The sequence below is a fragment of the Ictidomys tridecemlineatus genome, chromosome 11 (assembly GCF_052094955.1).
Source record: "Ictidomys tridecemlineatus isolate mIctTri1 chromosome 11, mIctTri1.hap1, whole genome shotgun sequence".
NCBI lineage: Eukaryota > Metazoa > Chordata > Mammalia > Rodentia > Sciuridae > Ictidomys > Ictidomys tridecemlineatus.
The window spans coordinates 3,222,752-3,239,855 of record NC_135487.1 but is presented as its reverse complement, the minus strand read 5'-3'; the positions used below and the strand labels follow the sequence as shown (position 1 = coordinate 3,239,855).

The 17,104-nt window shown below is 56.5% G+C and overlaps 1 protein-coding gene across 14 annotated transcripts in view; it reads left to right on the top strand.

Moving 5' to 3' along the window:
• Positions 1-23: 23 nt before the first annotated feature.
• Nphp4 (nephrocystin 4) overlaps positions 24-17,104 on the top strand; it is a 100,856-nt gene continuing 83,775 nt past the window's right edge. For 6 of the 14 annotated variants that reach the window (XR_013427350.1, XR_013427351.1, XR_013427352.1 and 3 more), the window contains exons 1-4: positions 24-198; positions 4,340-4,419; positions 4,871-5,043; positions 11,764-11,916. Coding sequence is in view for 11 of the 14 variants with exons in the window: in XM_078025102.1 (XP_077881228.1) it covers positions 4,909-5,043; positions 11,764-11,916 (288 nt within the window). In the remaining 3 variants the exon portion in view is untranslated. Of the gene's footprint in view, positions 199-471; positions 520-4,339; positions 4,420-4,870; positions 5,044-11,763; positions 11,917-17,104 lie in introns of those variants that run through there. The other 8 variants (XM_078025097.1, XM_078025100.1, XM_078025093.1 and 5 more) reach the window with 6 other exon arrangements.

The window sequence follows — 17,104 nt, the reverse complement described above, 5'->3', positions numbered from 1 at the left end:
GTACACGGCGCGTTGCAGACTTGGGCTCCTTGCGGGTGGCCGCGGGGTCGGGCGCGTCCCTCGGCCGGTGCATGGACTTGCGAGGCCTGCGGCTTCGCTGGGCACCAGCCGCCGGACCTCCTGGTCTGTGGTGCTGGAATTTCCTGAAAGCGTGGGCCCGGTGGCCCTCGGCGTGGCTGCGGCTGGCCCGTCTCCTAGGTAACGCTGCCTGAGGCGGGCGGAACCAAGTGGGCTGGCGCCGCGGGGGAGGCTGGACGAGGCCTGGAGTCACGGGTGGCCGCAGAGCCGGCCAGGCCTCCGCGCCTCGCGGTGAGGGGTTGAGCCCGGCCCCGGCGTGGAGGCCTGGTGCTTGCGGGGCGCGGAGGCGGAGCTCCTGGCGGGGCCGAGCCCGCGTCGGTCGCACCCTCTCCCTGGCCTTGACAGTTGGTGCTGCCCGGGCGCCGTTAAGCGCCGTAGGCTCCTCCCGGCTCCTCCGGGCTGCTCCAGGCTCTCTCTCCGGCCCTGCCCTTCCTCGGCCCGGTGCGCACCGCAGTCCGCCTCTGTGTCCCGCGGCCTAGCCCGCGCGCGTCCACCCCTGGGTCTGGCCCCTGCAGCCCGCTTTGCGCCCGCCAGGCCCTGGCCCTGCCCCGCCCCGAGCGCGCGCCGCCGGGGCCCCGCCTACCGGTTCAGACCTGCCGCCAGTCCGCCGCCGCCGGGAGGGTGTCCGCCCGGGTGATGCGCGAGGCTCACGTGGAAGTCTGCGGAGAAAGTGGGACTCCCGCCCGTGCAGTGCGGCGGCGGGGGGGAGGTCCCTGTTCCAACCCTGGGCGGCTTCTCGGGGCCCTCTCCGTCCTGCGCGCTCCGCGGCGACCTGTCTCGCCTTGCTCTACTGCGCGTCCCGTGGGGACGATCCGCGGTGCTGAGGACCGTGTGAAGGGGGACCGCCAGCAGCCCCGGGTCAGACCTGTCCTCCCCAGAGCTTCCGGGGCGCCTGCATCTCTGGCCTTCGGGTCTCTGCTCGGAGCCTGGGCCCCTCCCTGCCCCTGGGGCTGCTGCGGAGGAACTGGAGCCTAGCCTGCCTGGTTCTGGTCACTCTCCTGGGATGCGCGCCTCACGCCTCTGACTGCTTGTCATTCTCCCCCACAGGATTTTAGCTTCTCTGAAACAGCACCGGTTTTAGTCCGCTTTTTCGCCACTGTGACCAAAACACCCGACAAGAACAATTTTAGAGAAGGAAAAGTTTATTTGGCACTTTGGTGTCCTAGGTCTCAGTCAGTAGATGGCCAACTCCATAGCTCTGGGTCGGAGGTGAGGCAGAACATCATGAGGGAAGGATGTGGAGGAGGAGAGCAGCTCAGGACATGGCAACAAGGAAGCAGAGATCTCACCAGGAACAAAACAGGCACCCCCAAAGCATGCCCCCAGTGACCCACCTCCTCCAGCCACACCCTGCCTGCCTGTGGTTTCCATCCAACCAGTTAATCCATTCACTTGGACTAATGCAGATAGGTTAAGGCTCTCACAACCAATCACTTCACCTCTGAACTTTCTTGTAAGCTCTTGGGGACACCTCATATCTAAGCCTTAACAGGACCTTTGACTGTTAAATACTCATGGAACAGCCACAAACTTCAAAAGACTCCATGGCCTCAGTTTTGTAGATTGGAAACAGGCCAGGTGGGTGGGGGTCTTTCCTGATGTTGGAAAGACTGGTCTCTGCATCCTGGGCCCCTTGGCTTCTCCTGACTTCCTGACGGGCAGGGAGGGGTGGCCTGGCTATAATGACTTTGGGGTGGGCATCACTAGTTGTGTGGCTTTAGGCTGGCCATTTGACCTCTACAGTCTCAATCTCTTCATTTTTATACCCGGGATAACGAGAGTACTTATCTCACAGTTGGAATAATAGATGTGGAAATGTTCCAGGGGCACTTGGATTCAGGATGGAACCCTCCCGGTTTTCTCTTTCTCATGTTCATCTGGCCCCAGTGGCCCTCTGCTTTTTCCCAGGGCATTTCTAAAAGATTCTTGCTGGGGACCCAGTGCTGACCTCCCAGGCCTGTGTGCGGCTCTGATGTGTGCAGTGACTTTCCTGTAGAGGTCTGTTGGGAGCAGGTGGAAGTGAAGACAGGGTGTTCTCTGAGGAGGTGGCCAAGTGGGGGAGGGGAAGTGAGAGCTGCCTGCTGCCTAGGTTCCTCCTCTCAGGGTCCCATGTAGCACATGTCCCTTAGACTGTTGCTGTCCTGCCTCCCCCACCCAGCTTTAGCCACGTGGGCACAAGTCCTCTCTGGGTGCACTCCCTCTCCCAGCCTGGGCGTGGGGCAGTAGGGGCAGCGAGGGTAAGGCAGTCTCCCGTGTGGGTGGCTGGCACTTTGCATGCTCTTTAATAGTGGCTACCAAGTGTGGCACTGTCCCTGCTGTCACCAAGGAAGAGAGGAGATGCAAGTGAGGTGACTGGGCCCTCTGGAGCCTGCGTCAAGAGTGCCTTCCTCTCCATCAGGCATGCATGTGAACGAGTGCCCACCTCCATTTCAGGAAAGAAGGCAACCAGAAAACAGCATTTTTCCAGAAAAGAAAAAAAAAAAAAAACCCACAAAGGTCACCTTCCCTGAAGCTGTTTGATTTTGGTTGTGAATGTTAACTGTGCTCTGCTGGGGTGCCAAGGATGTGGGCGGAACAGGCTCCCTCCTGCCAGGAGCTGGCCTGGGAGCAGTGAGTGCAAGACAGGTGACGCGCAGGGGCCATATGAGCCCAGGGCCAGCCAGGGAGCATCCAGGAGGTCCTGGCAAAGCAGGTGGCTCTTGAGTTGGCGTTGGTGGCCTCTTTTGCTTTTGGTTGTGGGCTTTTGTGTGAATCTCTTGTGGCTGCTGTCACACAGTACCACAAATTCAGAGGCTCGAAACAACATGTATTATCCAGTTCTGGAAGTTAGCATCCCGAAATCAGCCTTACTAGCTAAGGTAAGGCGTCCCTGGGCTGATCCCTTCTGAGGCTCAGAGTGGGGAAGAGCCTGGCCTTTACCAGCTCCTGAGGCCACTGCATTTCTTGGCTTCTGGCCCTGCCCTCCTCAGATCTTATCCTGCTTCCACCAGGATACATGGTTCGCTTAGAGGATACTGGTTGGCTAAGTGTTGCAGACCTTCCAAATACTGCCATGTGGAACTGTACAGTTTCTGAAGGTCACATTTGTTCCTATTCTCTCCTCTTCAGGAAAGTCTTAAAGTGTGAAGCTTTCAGGCTTGTGGTGCAGGGTACAAATGTGCCCAGTTCTGTTTTGCTTGAAAATTCCATTTTTATTGCCACTATTTTCCCTGAAGTGTCAGGCTCACTTCTTTAGAGAAAAGTGTCTGCAGGTATCCAAGTCTGAATAACCTTAGCTCTACTCTCATTGTTTTTAGTAAAATGTGTCAATGAATAGAAAAAGCAAGTCGGGCTGGCTGCCCAACCCTGCAGGGCCTCCCCTGGGATGACCAGGGCCTTAGTCTGCAGCAGAAACACTTCCCGTGGATTTCTCATTTTGCCGTTGAATCTTGACGTATACGCCCACTGTCAAGGTGTGACACATTAATAACCTCCCAGCTCCTGCAGGAACGTTCTCTAGTGAAGCTGGTGTTTTCCTGGGTGGGGACAGACTCCATGAGGACAGAGTCTGGTGCCATGTGCAGGTGATACTGGGCCTTGCAGCTGAATCCTAGTTGCCTTTGCTCCGTCAACACAGATGTCAGCCTGGGGAAAGTGACCAGGGACAGCTGGGTGTTAGGAAGATCCTGTGACCTCGTGCCCCAGGACCACACTCGGGGGGCTGCGTTCTCAGAAGGCTAAGCCCACTGCTTTTCCTTCTGCTTGGCGTCTCAGTGTCGGAATCCAGCCTCTTGCCGAGGTGCGACTCTTGATTCTGGGTCAGCTGAAGGACATCAGGAGAAGGTGGGATCCTGCCTGGCTGGAAGGGCCGGGGAGCACCTGGCTGGGGAGCACCAGCCAGGCCCCTCAGAAGCTGGCAACACTTGAAACCCATCCCAGACTGGCTTGGGTAGCAAGAGACTTTGTTCATAGCTCCACTGTCCTGGGGTGACTGGTTTTAGGGAGCTGTTAAGCCAGGGCTCCGATGACATCAGGCGCTCCTACTTTGTTCTTTTTTTTGGTACCAGGTATTGAACTTGACCACTTGACCACTGAGCCAGATCCCCATCCCTTTTTTGTATTTTATTTAGAGACAGGGCCTCACTGAGTTGCTTAGCGCCTTGCTTTTGATGAGGCTGGCTTTGGACTTGGGATCCTCCTGCCTTAGCCTCCTGAGCCACTGGGATCACAGGTGTGCGCCATTGCACCCACCTCTTATTAATTTTAATTTTCTTTTTTTAAGACAGGGTGTTTCTACATTGCCCAGCGTGTCCTGAAGCGTGCTGTCCTTCTGCCTCAGCCTCCTGATTGCTGGCATTTCAGGTATGTGCCACTGTGCCCAGCCTTTCTTCCTTTTGACCTATGTCTTCAGGTAACTGCTCCCAGTTGGGCCCTGGCAACTTGAGACTGGCACCCTCTGCTCTGATTGGGTCATGCTGCCTGGGCTCCCTTTAAGACAGTCCACACTAGGGCAGGGCTTGAGCTGCCACTCACCCTGGGGCTCTTTTGCTTTGCTCAGCTTTCGCAGCTGCAGAGCAGCCTTGCATGTGGCGTCCCTGAGTCGTCACTGAGGCCAGGGTGTCTGTGCTTTGATGTGTCCATGGTGGGGGTGGAGGGCCTCTGGGTCAAGATGGGCACATTTCCTGGGGGCAGCGTGGTGCAAGCTGGCAGTGGAGGCTGCTGACCGGGGTGTGGTAGGCTTCAGGGGTGGAGGTTCCTTTCACTATCTAGGCACTGTGGCCCTGGTGACTCTCTTCTTCCACCAATGGAGCAGGTCATGCTGGAGGCCCAAGCAAGGGTCTGGCGGGCAGAATGAACGACTGGCACAGGATCTTTGCCCAGAGCACGCTCGTCCCTCCCCACCCCCAGAGAGCACGGCAGCTGTTGCAGGAATCGACAGCCTTTCAGTGTGTCCTGAAGTGGCTCGAGGGTCCACTGGTCAAGCAGGTAATGCCGTCAGCTCTGTGTCGCCAGGTGTTCTCGGCTGAGGTGACGTTTCCAGGTGACGTGTTGATTTTCACTTACCTGCTGCATCTCAGCACCACACCCCTGACTCTGGCCTTAACAATGTGTGGGGAAGTGAAGTGGCCCATCAGCACGAAGCACATACAGTCAGCGACTCGGTGCCTTTGACACAGGGTGGGGGTTTCTTTCTGCCCACAGTGGAACGGTTGAAAGCCCAGGTAGTCTGACTTCCTGGGATATTTCTGAGTGAGCTTGTTTCAGTGTGTGGCCTTGTACGTTCTTCCTTGTGTCCTGATTTCAGCCTGGCAATCAGGGCACAGGGGGCTGAGCCTGGTACCTGGTGGCTGTGGCCTGCCTGAGCACAATATGTGGATATATGGTGGCAGTTGCACTCTCAGGCCCTGTCCTGTGGGCTCCACAGCCAGGCTGTGCCCCAGTTGCCGAGGAACCTGCTGGGTGGGTCAGTGTTCCTGTGCTGCCATCTGCAGGACCCTTATGCGGTGGACGTCTTGGTGAGCCCAAGTGGTGACCTGCGGGTGGCATGAGAAGGATCCAGCCTATAGTGCGAGGGCGTGCTTTCTGAGTTTGGCGTGCCAAGGTGTCGTCTTTTGTAGCTGGTGGAGTGACATTAGTAGAGTATTGAGTATGGGCCTGTGGACCCTGCTTAGGTCACCAGTGTCCTCGTCGCTCATTCCAAGCCCTTGTGGAGTCTGCCGTCTGCCGTCCAGTACTGGGATGGCTGCTGTGCTCACGGCTTCTTTTTTTGGGTTTTTCTTGGGTGGATTTGCTCCACCCTCGTGGCCCTGGGAAGCCGGTGCCAGTGATTGCTGGATCCCAGAGAGGAGCAGAACCCAGAGCAGCCGGTCAGCTGCCCTGATGGCCACCCTGGCCTCCACCCGGCCGGGGGCTCCGCTGCTCTGCCTCATAGGAAAGCCTTGCTTTTCTCCTCCTGGGAATTTTTTGAAGGAAATTTTATTTCTTCACTTTATTTTTCAAAAATTCAAAAATTCACAGGGATAGGCAGGGAAAGTGAATCACCCATGTCCCCACCCAGGAAGGTAGCCAGGGGTACCTGTTTTTGGTATAGCTTTCCAGAAATTCTAAGCCAATACAATAAATCTTTTATAAATATTTTATTCCATAAAATATATTTATGGAAATATGTATTTTTCTCATTTTAAAATCTAAATGATAACTTACTGTGTTCTGCTTAGCACCTTGCTATTTTAAAAAATATCCATGTTTTGTAGATTGTTCATGCTATTACATGAAAATTTTCTGACTCTGTTGTAAAACTGCATAGTATTTCTTTGATAGTGAACCGTTGTTTATATAGCAAGGCTCTAACTCACGATCTTCCGAACTTTCCCTGTCATTTTCTGTTACAGATAATGCTTCAGTGAATAAGTTTGGTTTTGTTGTTTTTTTTAGCGTATGCATATATTTGTAGAATAATTTCTATAAGTGGGATAACTCATCCTAAGTCATATGTCAAAGATGTGATTTGAGACCACATTATGTGTTTTGACAAGTATATTTAAACACCAAGACAGAGACAAGCTGGGAGTATAACAGCATAAGCCATGCAAAAACTGAGCGTGAGGATACTGGTGACTGTGCTGACGTCTGGTCCCAGATGTCCAGGTGAAGAGCTGTGGCCAGAGATGAAGACGCTTTTTCCCCCCCAGTTCTTGGGTGGAACCCAGGGCCTCATGTCCACCAGGCAAGTGCTTTTCTAGTGAGCCCAACTCAACCCATAGAAAGGGGCATTTCATCAGATAATCATGTCCAGAAGAGGCAGCAGCCCTAAGTGTGTCTGCACCTGAGTTGGGGCCCTCAGAACACCCGTGGGGGGATGATCCTGTAAGAGGAGCACAGCCAAGTCTCCTTACAGTAGAGGACACAGGGACACCTATGGCAGGCAGAAGGACACAGGCTTAGCAAGGTGCCTGGTGACTTCAGCAGGGTGCAGTGAGAGGTGGCCACAGACGAGAATGTTGCCTGGCACGGACCATAATGCCGGTCCGGGGCAGGAAGCCGGTGTTCAGCGTAAACCAGGGTTTCACTTCGGAGGTGCCGTGGCCAACTCATCAGGCAGCTGGTGGGAGCTCTCCGTTTCACCTCCCCGGGCCCAGCCAAGCTCAGTACGGCAGCTGGCCTTTCAATGCATGCTGCTGGGCTGGCTGGGACAGCTCTCCTGCGTGGCACCTGCCACATGGCTCCCACAGGCCGAAGCTGGCGTGGTAGCAGTAAAGGGGCAGCGGTCAGGTGCACCGTCGCTCCAGAAGAGCAGAGGTCATGCACACATCGCACTGGAGGCGAAAGGCTGTGTGCGCAGTCACCCTGGAGGAGTGCAGGACATTATAAAGATAAACGAATGAGCACATAAACAAAAACGAAATCACAGGGATGTTAGAAAATTATTTGAACTGAATAATCAGAGAGTACGTGACAATTTGTGAGGTGTTGCTTATATCAGTCGTTTGAGGGAGATTCATAGCTCCGTACCACTGTCTTAGAAAAGAAAGGTATGAGATCATGGTTTCCTTTTTAAGAACCTAGATGAAAAGATCAAATCAAAGGTAACGTAAGTAGAAATAAGGCAGTAGTAAATGTTTGAGCAGAAATCAATTCAGGGACCAAGAATAGACAAAATGAGCAGAAGAGGAAGAAGTTGGTCCTTTGAGATGGTTCGTAAAATTGATAACTCTGTGGAAAGACTGCTCCAGAGGTGTGACAAAAGAAAGCACAGATTCCTAGTGCCAGGAGTGAGGGAGCGGCCGGCATGTGGCACCTCAGAGTCCGTCACGCAGAGGGAGGAGGGATGGTGGTTGCAGACAGGTTCTCCAAGGGAAAAGGGGGTCAAGGGCTACTTCCCCCCGCCTTTCTAAGGGCGCGGCCGGTGATGCCCGGTTCAGCCAAGAAACTCCCGGGAAAATAGAGACCAGTGTGCTCAAACCGCCTGTGTTGGGGCATCCGACCCATGTGAGAGACAGACAGACGGACATCATGGTCCTGAGTTGGGGTGTCAGACCCCGTGTGAGAGAGAGACGGACGGACATCATGGTCCTGAGTTGGGGTGTCAGACCTCGTATGAGAGACAGACGGACGGACATCATGGTCCTGAGTTGGGGTGTCAGACCCCGTGTGTGAGACAGACGGATGGACATCATGGTCCTGTGTTGGAGTGTCAGATCCTGTGTGTGAGAGAGACAGACGGACGGACATCATGGTCCTGAGTTGGGGTGTCAGACTCCGTGTGAGAGACAGACAGACGGACATCATGGTCCTGAGTTGGGGTGTCTGACCTCATGTGAGAGAGAGACAGATGGAGGGACATCATGGTCCTGAGTTGGGGTGTCAGACCCCGTGTGTGAGAGAGACAGACGGACGGACATCATGGTCCTGTGTTGGGGTGTCAGACCTGGTGTGTGAGGGAGACAGACGGACGGACATCATGGTCCTGAGTTGGGGTGTCATACCCTGTGTGAGAGACAGACAGACGGACATCATGGTCCTGAGTCGGGGTGTCAGACCCCGTGTGAGAGACAGACAGACGGACGGACATCATGGTCCTGAGTCGGGGTGTCAGACGGACAGACATCGTGTCCCGTGGAGTCCCTGCAGGAATGCAGAGCCAGTTCTACATTAAGAATCCAACAGCAGCCGCAGGAAGACAGGCCTGGGGGCAGAGGTGACTCAGAGGGCCTCACCAGGGGTACAGTTGCAGTTCTTCTGAGTCTGGTGGCTCTGGGTGGCAGCAGCCCTGCCTCGGGATGGAGCTGGCTTGGCCTCGAGCTCAGGCACTTTGTTGCTGATCTTAGTGTCTGTTTCTCGCTTTCCCACTCCATGACGTTATTTCATTGCTTGGGATGGCTACTTAGTTCAGTTTGGTGTCTATTGGACACCTGTTTGGAACGGTGCTGGGACACAGAGATGATGCTCAGGTCCTAAAGCCAGCAATGGCCTTCCCAGAAGGTGGCAGGAGGGCGAGGGAGCAGGAGAGACTGGAGACCTCCCACTGGGAGGTGCAGGGGCTCAGCCCTGCTCCTGTGGCCTGGCCTGGGCCCCGAGCCGGCCTTCCGCCTCCTCACAGCCTGCTGTCCACTTGGGGATGGTGGTCATTCAGCCTGTGAGAGCTGGCAGCCCCTGGGGAAAGGCAGGGCAGGGCCCGGAGAGGCTGGGTGGCCTGGTCAGGGGAGCCTGGGTGTGGAGGGGAGGAGGGCGGTGCAGGGGCAGCAGTTGAGGCCCCTGTGGAACAGTGGCCCTGCACAGCGGGAGGACAGCACTGAGCTGGCATCTTCCACAGACTTCACCTGTCTTTGCCATCCCTGGAATCGATGCCACCTCCTTCCCGTTGTCCCAGACAGAAGGTGTGCTATTGCCCTTCACTTGGAACATGGGACTCCAAACTGGACCCGGGAATGCAGGGCCATCTGAGGCAGCTGGCCGCCCTCTCCCTCCTGTCTCCCACTCCTGTTCTGCGTCCAGCCTGCCCCTGCTCCTTCAGGACACAGCCTGAGGGCCACTTGCCGCTAGCCAGTGCCCTTCCTGCTGCCTCCTGTCCGCAGCGGGCTGTGGCTCCACCTCTCCCCATGGCAGCAGCCGCTGTTTTCCTAGATCCTGAATCAGAACGGGCCGTTTCTGCTTGGGGTCTTTCTGTGTCTTCTGGCCTCTCTGGGAGGCAAGGCCAGTTTCTGAGTGGGCTCCATGAGGCCCACTCCTGTGGCCTCCCAGCTGCCCGCCTCCTCCTCTCCATCTGCTGCAGTCTGCAGGCACCATTGGAGAATGTCCCTGGGCTTTTATTTCTTCTCAGGCTTGGTGAGGCCTGGGATCAGGAGACAACAGTCATTGATAGAGGGCTTGTGAGGGCTCCCCGAGGGCAGGAAGGTGACCGCGTGCACAGGGTCCATCAGGTGAGGGGTTCTGGTCGGCTTAGGGGGAGCCGGTCCTGGGGTTCCTGCAGGAAGGCGTGTGTGAGGCAGAGTAGCAGGCCTAGGACTGGCCAGCTGGAACGATTCACTGGCCTTAGAATAGGGGCTGCCCCAGCGGCCTGGTCCCTGGTCCTGGGGCCAGGAGGACAGAGGCGCAGTCTCCTGGGGTGTGAGAGCCGGGCGGGCTGAGGGGCAGGCAGGACTGCATGGTGGCTTGCCTTCAGAGATGTTTTCCCGGGCAGCCTGTTTGCCAGCTCTGGGATCGTCCTGGGAGGGAGGCCGCAGAAGCCAGGGCAGAATGTAGACGGTCGAAAGCTAGGGTTCACAGAGCCAAAGAGGCCCCAGTTCTCCCTGAAGGGCACTGGTGTCGCTGTCCCTCGACCTGGTCCGTCCTCCCCAGGTGCCCCAGGCTTGGCTCAGGGGCGTTCTCCTGACCGGCCAGAGAAGTCTTTTCTCCAGTGGACCTGTGAGGACAGCAGCTTTGCCTGCCTGGTTGTCCCTTGTGTCCCTGTTCTTGGCACAGAATAGATGTCTGATGAATGGCTGTGAGTGAAGGGAAAGAGAGACCCTCCCGGGCAGGAGCGGAGCCTCGTGCCGGCCTCCCAGGAGCAGGGGTGCTGAGGCTGAGCCCAGCTGTGCAAGTGCTGGTCTCCTGGTTGCTTTGTTCTGTCTTTGTAGCTATGATTTCTGGTGAAGACTATTTATTGAGTATAAATAAATGTCCTGTGCAGTAAATATCAAGAAATGTTCATTATTGATTACAGGTTGGGCTGTAATGCTGAGGGAACCACAGAGTCAAAATATCCACTGGTGATACGTCAGTGACCGTTGCCTTCCAACACTGGACACATGATCTGCTCACAAGACACAAATCCTCACAAATCCTACCAAAAGAGCCGCCACTCTGAGCGGCCTATATGCCACGATGGAAGGTGGTTTTGAATCATAGTATGAACAGTCTCCATAGTTTCATCTTCACCTCATCAATTTCCTAGGTCATCCTGAGACTGTAGAGTCACACTGTCACAAAATCTAAAGATTTCATCTCCTTGGTTTTATTTCAGATTGTTATCAATGAGTGAAAATGAATCATACAAAGCCAAAGATACTTTTAAGTTAATCTTTCATAAGAGAAAAAGAATCAAGCTCCCCCCAAGCAATTTAGCTATGATTTCTTACTCATGGAAGATCTGTTTTTTTTTTTCCTACTAATACTACCCCAGAATAATTCTGATAAGTTGAGAATTTAGAGCTTCTGGCCCTATGAGGACAGACTCAGTTGGCTGCAAATGACTAACCAAATCAATTGCAATGTTAAGCTTAAGTTTGAGAGAGGTGGTTTACTACCTCTCACCACAGACTAATCCAGTTCTATAAGCTTCAGGTGTGGTTCGATCTAGGTTCTCATATAAAGTCATCTGGACTTGTTCTCTCTCATCTCTTGGCTCCCCCTTGTGGCAGAGTGGCTGCCAGCAGCTGCATGCCTGCATCCTGGCAGACCTGTCTGCGTCTGCAGCCCTGGCTCCTGTGCTCTTGGCTCTGTTCCAGGGACTTGAGTGCCCTAATTGGCCGGGCGGAGGGCTGAGTGCTGGATTTGTAGTCCTACCAAGACCAGTGGCCGTGGGCGAGGGCGGCTCCTGAAAGGAAATTGGGCGCTTGTGGCTCAGCAGGTGGGGTAGAGGCCGAGTGCTCAGTGCCATCCAGTGTCCGCAGTGGGCGAGGGCGGCTCTCGGCTTGGCTCCTCAGGCTCCTCCCTGCTGTCTCCCAGGCTGTGCTGGAGGTGCTGTCCGGGCCTGAATGCCACCTGCGCGTGTCTCTCTTTGACATCACCTACCGATACTTCTTTGGGAAGACGTGGAGAACCTCAGCGAGGCCGGTCCAGCAGCCCTCGAGGCAGCCATCCAGGATCGTCTTTGACGAGGTGGGCCTGGGGCCGTGGGCGGGGCTGCTGCGCGCATCTGAATGGGGCCAGCCCAGAAGGGGCCAGTGCATCTCAGGCCCACCTGAGGAAGGGCGGGGCAGCGGGGCCAGGGTGGGAAGGGCGCGGGGCAGCGGGGCAGCGGGGCCAGGGGTGGGAAGGGCGCGGGGCAGCGGGTTCAGGGTGGGAAGCGCGTGGTGCGGCACTTTGTCTCCAAGCTCTCTGCTGTGGAAGCAGCTTGCAGGGGGACGGGGGTCCCATCACCTGTGAGGAATCTCAGGGTTCTTGGAACAAAGTCAGGAAACGGGTGGTCTCATCTGCCACTGCTGCCTCCTGCTGTCCTTTAAGGTGGTGAAATTGAGACTTAGTGAAGTGACGTGCCCGGTCGAGGGTGGCAGAGTGTGGCCCAGACCTGTGCTCCTGGCTCTAGACTGTGTGCTGGAATGGACACTGGTTGAGTCCCCTGGTCCCCAACTGGCTCTGAGACTGGCTGTCTGCCCAGGCTATGGTCCTGGCTCCCCCGGTGCTGGGTGAGGGGTCATGCAGTCTGTGGGGCCACCCCCAGGGCAGGAAGCACAGCGATTGAAGCCACCATGGGTCTCTTTGGTGGAGAGCTGCTGCGGCTGGGGCCTGCAGGGCGAGACAGACAGGCCCGGGGGCGAGCAGGCCAGGCCAGTGTGTGTGGGGGGGGCCCTGGTTAGGTGACCTCCTTGGCAGGGTCCTGCAGTCCTTCTTGCAGGTCCTTCACTGGGGTTTTTCTCAGAAAGCAGCATGTGACCAAGCCCTGTCCCTCCAGGCTGCTGCTTCACACCTGAAGTGGGGAGTCTGAGGAGCCTGCTTGTTGGGTCAGGGTCACCAGTGGGGAGCACTGTCAGGGACAGGACGGAGGCGGGGACGCGCAGGGAGCCACAGTGACAAGGTGTCCCTGAGGGGAGAAGGCCGCAGGTCAGCAGGGCGGGTGCTGGCGCCCCTGACTCATCCCCAGCTGCTGTGCCCACTGTGGGCAGCAGAGGCCAGTGGTGGCCCAGGAAGCATCCCGCCTGACAGCCGTTTGGCAGGGTGTTTTGCCCGTGTTCCTCTGACTTCATTTTCATGCAGGGCGCAGAGAGTAGGCCTGCTCAGTTTAGGTTAACTCAGAGGACTGCCCTCCACCGCCTGAGTGTGTGCTGTGGCCTCGGCCTGGGCGCTCTGCAGCCGCATGCCAGCCACCTGCCCCCGCTGCCTGCCTGCGGGGTGCAGCTGCGGAAGTCCTGTTGGCTTCGAGAAAGGTGGTTCTGAGGTTTGACCAGGTCTTCCTGGTTCCTGCATCTGCAGTGGCCCAGGTGACCTGGTGTGAAGCTAGTGAGCTGCCAGCAGGAGGGTGTCGCGTGTGGGCCACCCTGGTTGTCCAGCTTACGTGTGGGTGGATGGACCCACCTGGCGTGCTCTGGGCTCACTGAGCCATCACTGTGATGCAGCCCTGAGAGAAGAGGCTCTCGTGACAACACTGTCCCCTCAAAAAGACTTTGAACAAAGAACTCTGGCCCTGAGCCTGGGGAGTGTCTTTTCTGTAAGGAGGACTCTCTGCTCTGTACCCGGTTCTCTTCCCAGGCCCTGCTGGGGGCACCCGGCGAGCAGCCAGCCCTGTCGGGTCCAGCTGGAGCTGGGCTCTCCTCCGACCTTCCCCGGGGGAAGAGCTGCTTCCTCTGAGACCATCAGGAACTCCTTTAGCCTCTGAAGAAGTGCCTTCCAATCCACCCGGCGGGGCCTGCGTTTTCCACGTTTGCTCTTGGAGATGACAGAACGCTCCCCCAGTTCATGCTGCAGCTGACCGCGGTCCCCCTCCTGTGGCAGGCCTATTTTCCCCCTGTTGATTTGAGGAATGTCACAGGGTGGGGACTCCAGTGTGCACTGGCCCAGGACCCCTTCAGGGGTGGGCTGTCGGTCCCTCAGGGGATGGTTGTCTGCCCCCCCCATGACAGTGAGGGGACAGCAGGACTGGGCTGCCCCTGCGGGTCAGGTAGTGAGGCCATGTAGGTGCCCTTCACAAGTGGGTGCTGTCAGGGAGCCCGAGGGTAACCCAGCCCTTCCGCAGCCTGACGGGAGGCGCTGCCTCTCAGGCTTTCTTCCTGCATCCTGGTGTGCGTGGCCATAGCACGGCGGCTGTGGATTGGCTTCTGAGGAAGCCGTGTCCCTGTAGGAGCCTCCTGGCTTGCCCGCTGGCCGGCAGCGCTCCCCTCCGCGAGGGCCACCTTCCTCTCTGGCTCAGCGGGAGCGCTCCCGGGGGCTCTGACCCTCCAGCGGGGCCCGCACAGGTGATTTCCAGAGGTGTTCCAGTGCTGGGTCTGGCTGGACGGTGATGGCACTGCCACTTGTTTGGGGCCATGGAGCACTGTCAGTGGTGGGTTTTGTCCTGTGTGCCGGTGGTAGCAGGCTCTGGGAGCCTCCTTGGTTTGTGTCTCCTCCCCTGCTGTTCTAAATGAGCAGAGGAGTTGTGCTTTGCTGAGCACTCGCTCATGCACGTGGGCCAGCCTGCCCTATTGCTTGTCCCCTGTGGGGTCCAGGCTCGTTACTCACACTCCCAGGTCCCGAGTCCACTCCTCTGTGGTTGAGAGAGGACAGTGTGTGTCTTGCAGGGGCTGCTTGAGCATGAAGCATGTGCATTTCACACCCAGGCCCCAGGAAGTGGTCTGTGGTCCGCAGCAGAGGTTGGTGGACCACTCTGCCTGCAGGCCGTGTTCAGGAGCCGGTGTGCAGATGCTGACGAGGTCCCACGTAGCTCTCAGCAGGGTCAGAGTTCCTGTGTGTGTAGACCAGGGTTTCTCACCGCGGCACCATCCAGGTGGGTCCTCTGTTCTGTAGTGGGTGGTGAGGGCCGGAGCCATCATTGGGACCCTTTGCTGTGGAACTTGAGGTTGTGTGTCCTGGAGGAGAGCTGTTCAGCTGTGTCGGCGGCGCTGGGTGGTCAGCTGTGGGCTCTGGGACAGGGAAACAGCCCCCGTGTGAGGCCGAGCTGCAGGTGGAAGCGGGGAGGTGTTGGTGGGGAGTTGGTCCTCCTGAAGGTGCTCTGCTCCTGGTGCCTCTTTAAGTGAGTTCTTGGGAAGGTGCTAGTTTGATTTCTGCTCAGTTCTTCCCTGGCCTTCAGGGCACATGTCAGCAGGGGCTGGTCGCTTGCCTGGTGCAGAGCCCAGTTCCAGTCTTGTCGTGGGTGAGAGATGGAGAACTGGCCTGAGGCGAGTGGTGTCCATGTTTTTGAAGATGTAGGCATTAGGACAGGAGCATTTAAATGATTTATGAATCTGTTTATCCTGTCAGGGAGGAAGCTTGTCAGTGCAGATGAGGGGGAGGTGATGCAGGGTGAACCGGAGCCGTCTCTCCTGTCTTGAGTGGCCTTCTCCCGTGGGTAATTGGATGGGCTTGACTTGAACACTTAATCATGCAGTTTCAGTGGATGCATAGAACTGTTCTCTCAGAACTTGTGGCATTGGTGTTAATTAAATTCCCCTAGACTAACGGGCCCGGTGTGTCTCAGTGGGGTGCTGTTGGGATTCTGGCTGAGCCTGTTTCCCAGGAAGGCAGGGCTCTAAGGTGCAGGTGAAGCAGTCAGCGTGACGACTTCGTGACTTCGTGGGGATGATGGCGTGGGGTAGTGTTTCAAGCTGTGCAGAGGTTTCCCTCTCGGGAGGCTCCTGCCTGAGTCTCAGAACTGCTGGGTCCTGAGCAGTGTTTGCAGTCGGTAGCTGTGCGGTCCGCCATTTATAAAGCCAGCGAACCTTGAACTTGGCTCAGGCTGGCTTGTGTTTTCCAGGTTCCTCATGAGTTCTTTAGTGTGGAGCTGTTCCTACACTGAGGGTCAGTAAATGATTTTTGGAAGAGTGTGTCCTTGTCAGTCAGCAGTGGAACTGACAGGACTGTCTGAACTTGACCTGCCTTTCAGCCTGCTGGCTGCCAGGGACGCTGCCTCTTCTCAAGAAAGATGTGCTCTTAGGTTCCAGGCTGGCCACTGGCTGAGAGCCTGTGGTCCGGGCTGTTTCAGCCTCCCAGTGATGGTTGCTGGAGGTGAGCGAGCAGCCACTACCTGAGCCCTCCACTGCTTCAGGTGGAGCACTTGATTGCAAGGTGACCTCTAAGCTAGGAGATGATTGTTGCTTCATACTGGAGTTTAAAATGTTCGTTTTACTGCCAAAACAGAAGCTGTGCAGTGTTCATAAAACTGAAGTGCACAGGTGTAAATATACAGGTGAGATAGTGCAGACTTGGCTGTGCGGTGGTGGGGCTGCATAAACCCTGCTGAGTCTTTGAAGCAGAAACATGACTCTCCCAGTCCAACCACCTGTCAGCTGTGAGTGGTCATCATTTCATCGTTTTTGCAATAAAAGATAATGGAACGGTGATTTATATCTCATGGCGGATGTCTGAATGTGTCTCTCTGTTATCTTGGGCTGACGGTCAGTGATTACAGTAAACGTTCTCCCGGTGACACCGTGGTAATGACCTGTTAATAGGGGAGTCGGGTGCAGGCCAGCCTCTGCCCTGCCTCTGGGGGGCGGCTCTCACCCCGCCTTACACCCGCTCAGTCTGGAAGCCAGCTCAGTGCCACCTGTGGGTTGGCAGATGCCACCAGCAGCTCTGCTCCACCTTCTGAGCCTGCGCCTCCGTCAGTTTTAACTGCAGGTAACTTCACTTCATTGACTGATGTAGGAAGACAGAGAGAGTGAAGGGAGCGGGTGTGTCGAACAGGGAGATGATTTGCCTCACCTCTCACTTCTCTCCAGGTCCCCTCAGGCGCAGGAGTCAGAGGCCCCCACTTGCATGTGAGGGATGAAGAGGTTACAAAGGGAACATCTGCCGAGATCAGTTTGAATGGCCTCTACTTGGCCTAGGCCCCCACATCTTTTAGCAAGATCTCTGGGTCATCATAGAAGACCTTGGTCAGGCTCTGAGCTGGGGAGACTTAGCACCTAGAGAAATCCAGGGGTCCTTCTGGTGTGCACACAGTGAGTTCAGGTGGACTGTCACGAACCTCCTGTGAGACAGGCTGAGCTTGGCCCCAGGGAGTGTGGAGGGGAGAGTGGCAGTCGGGATGAGAGTTCTGTCCTGAGTGTCGGCTGGGCTTGGGGCAGGGGAGGGTCAGCAGACCTGTACATCTGTAGAGGGCTTGTTCTGTCCTGGGCTGAGGCCACCTGTCCTGCCTGGAGTCACCACCCTGCCG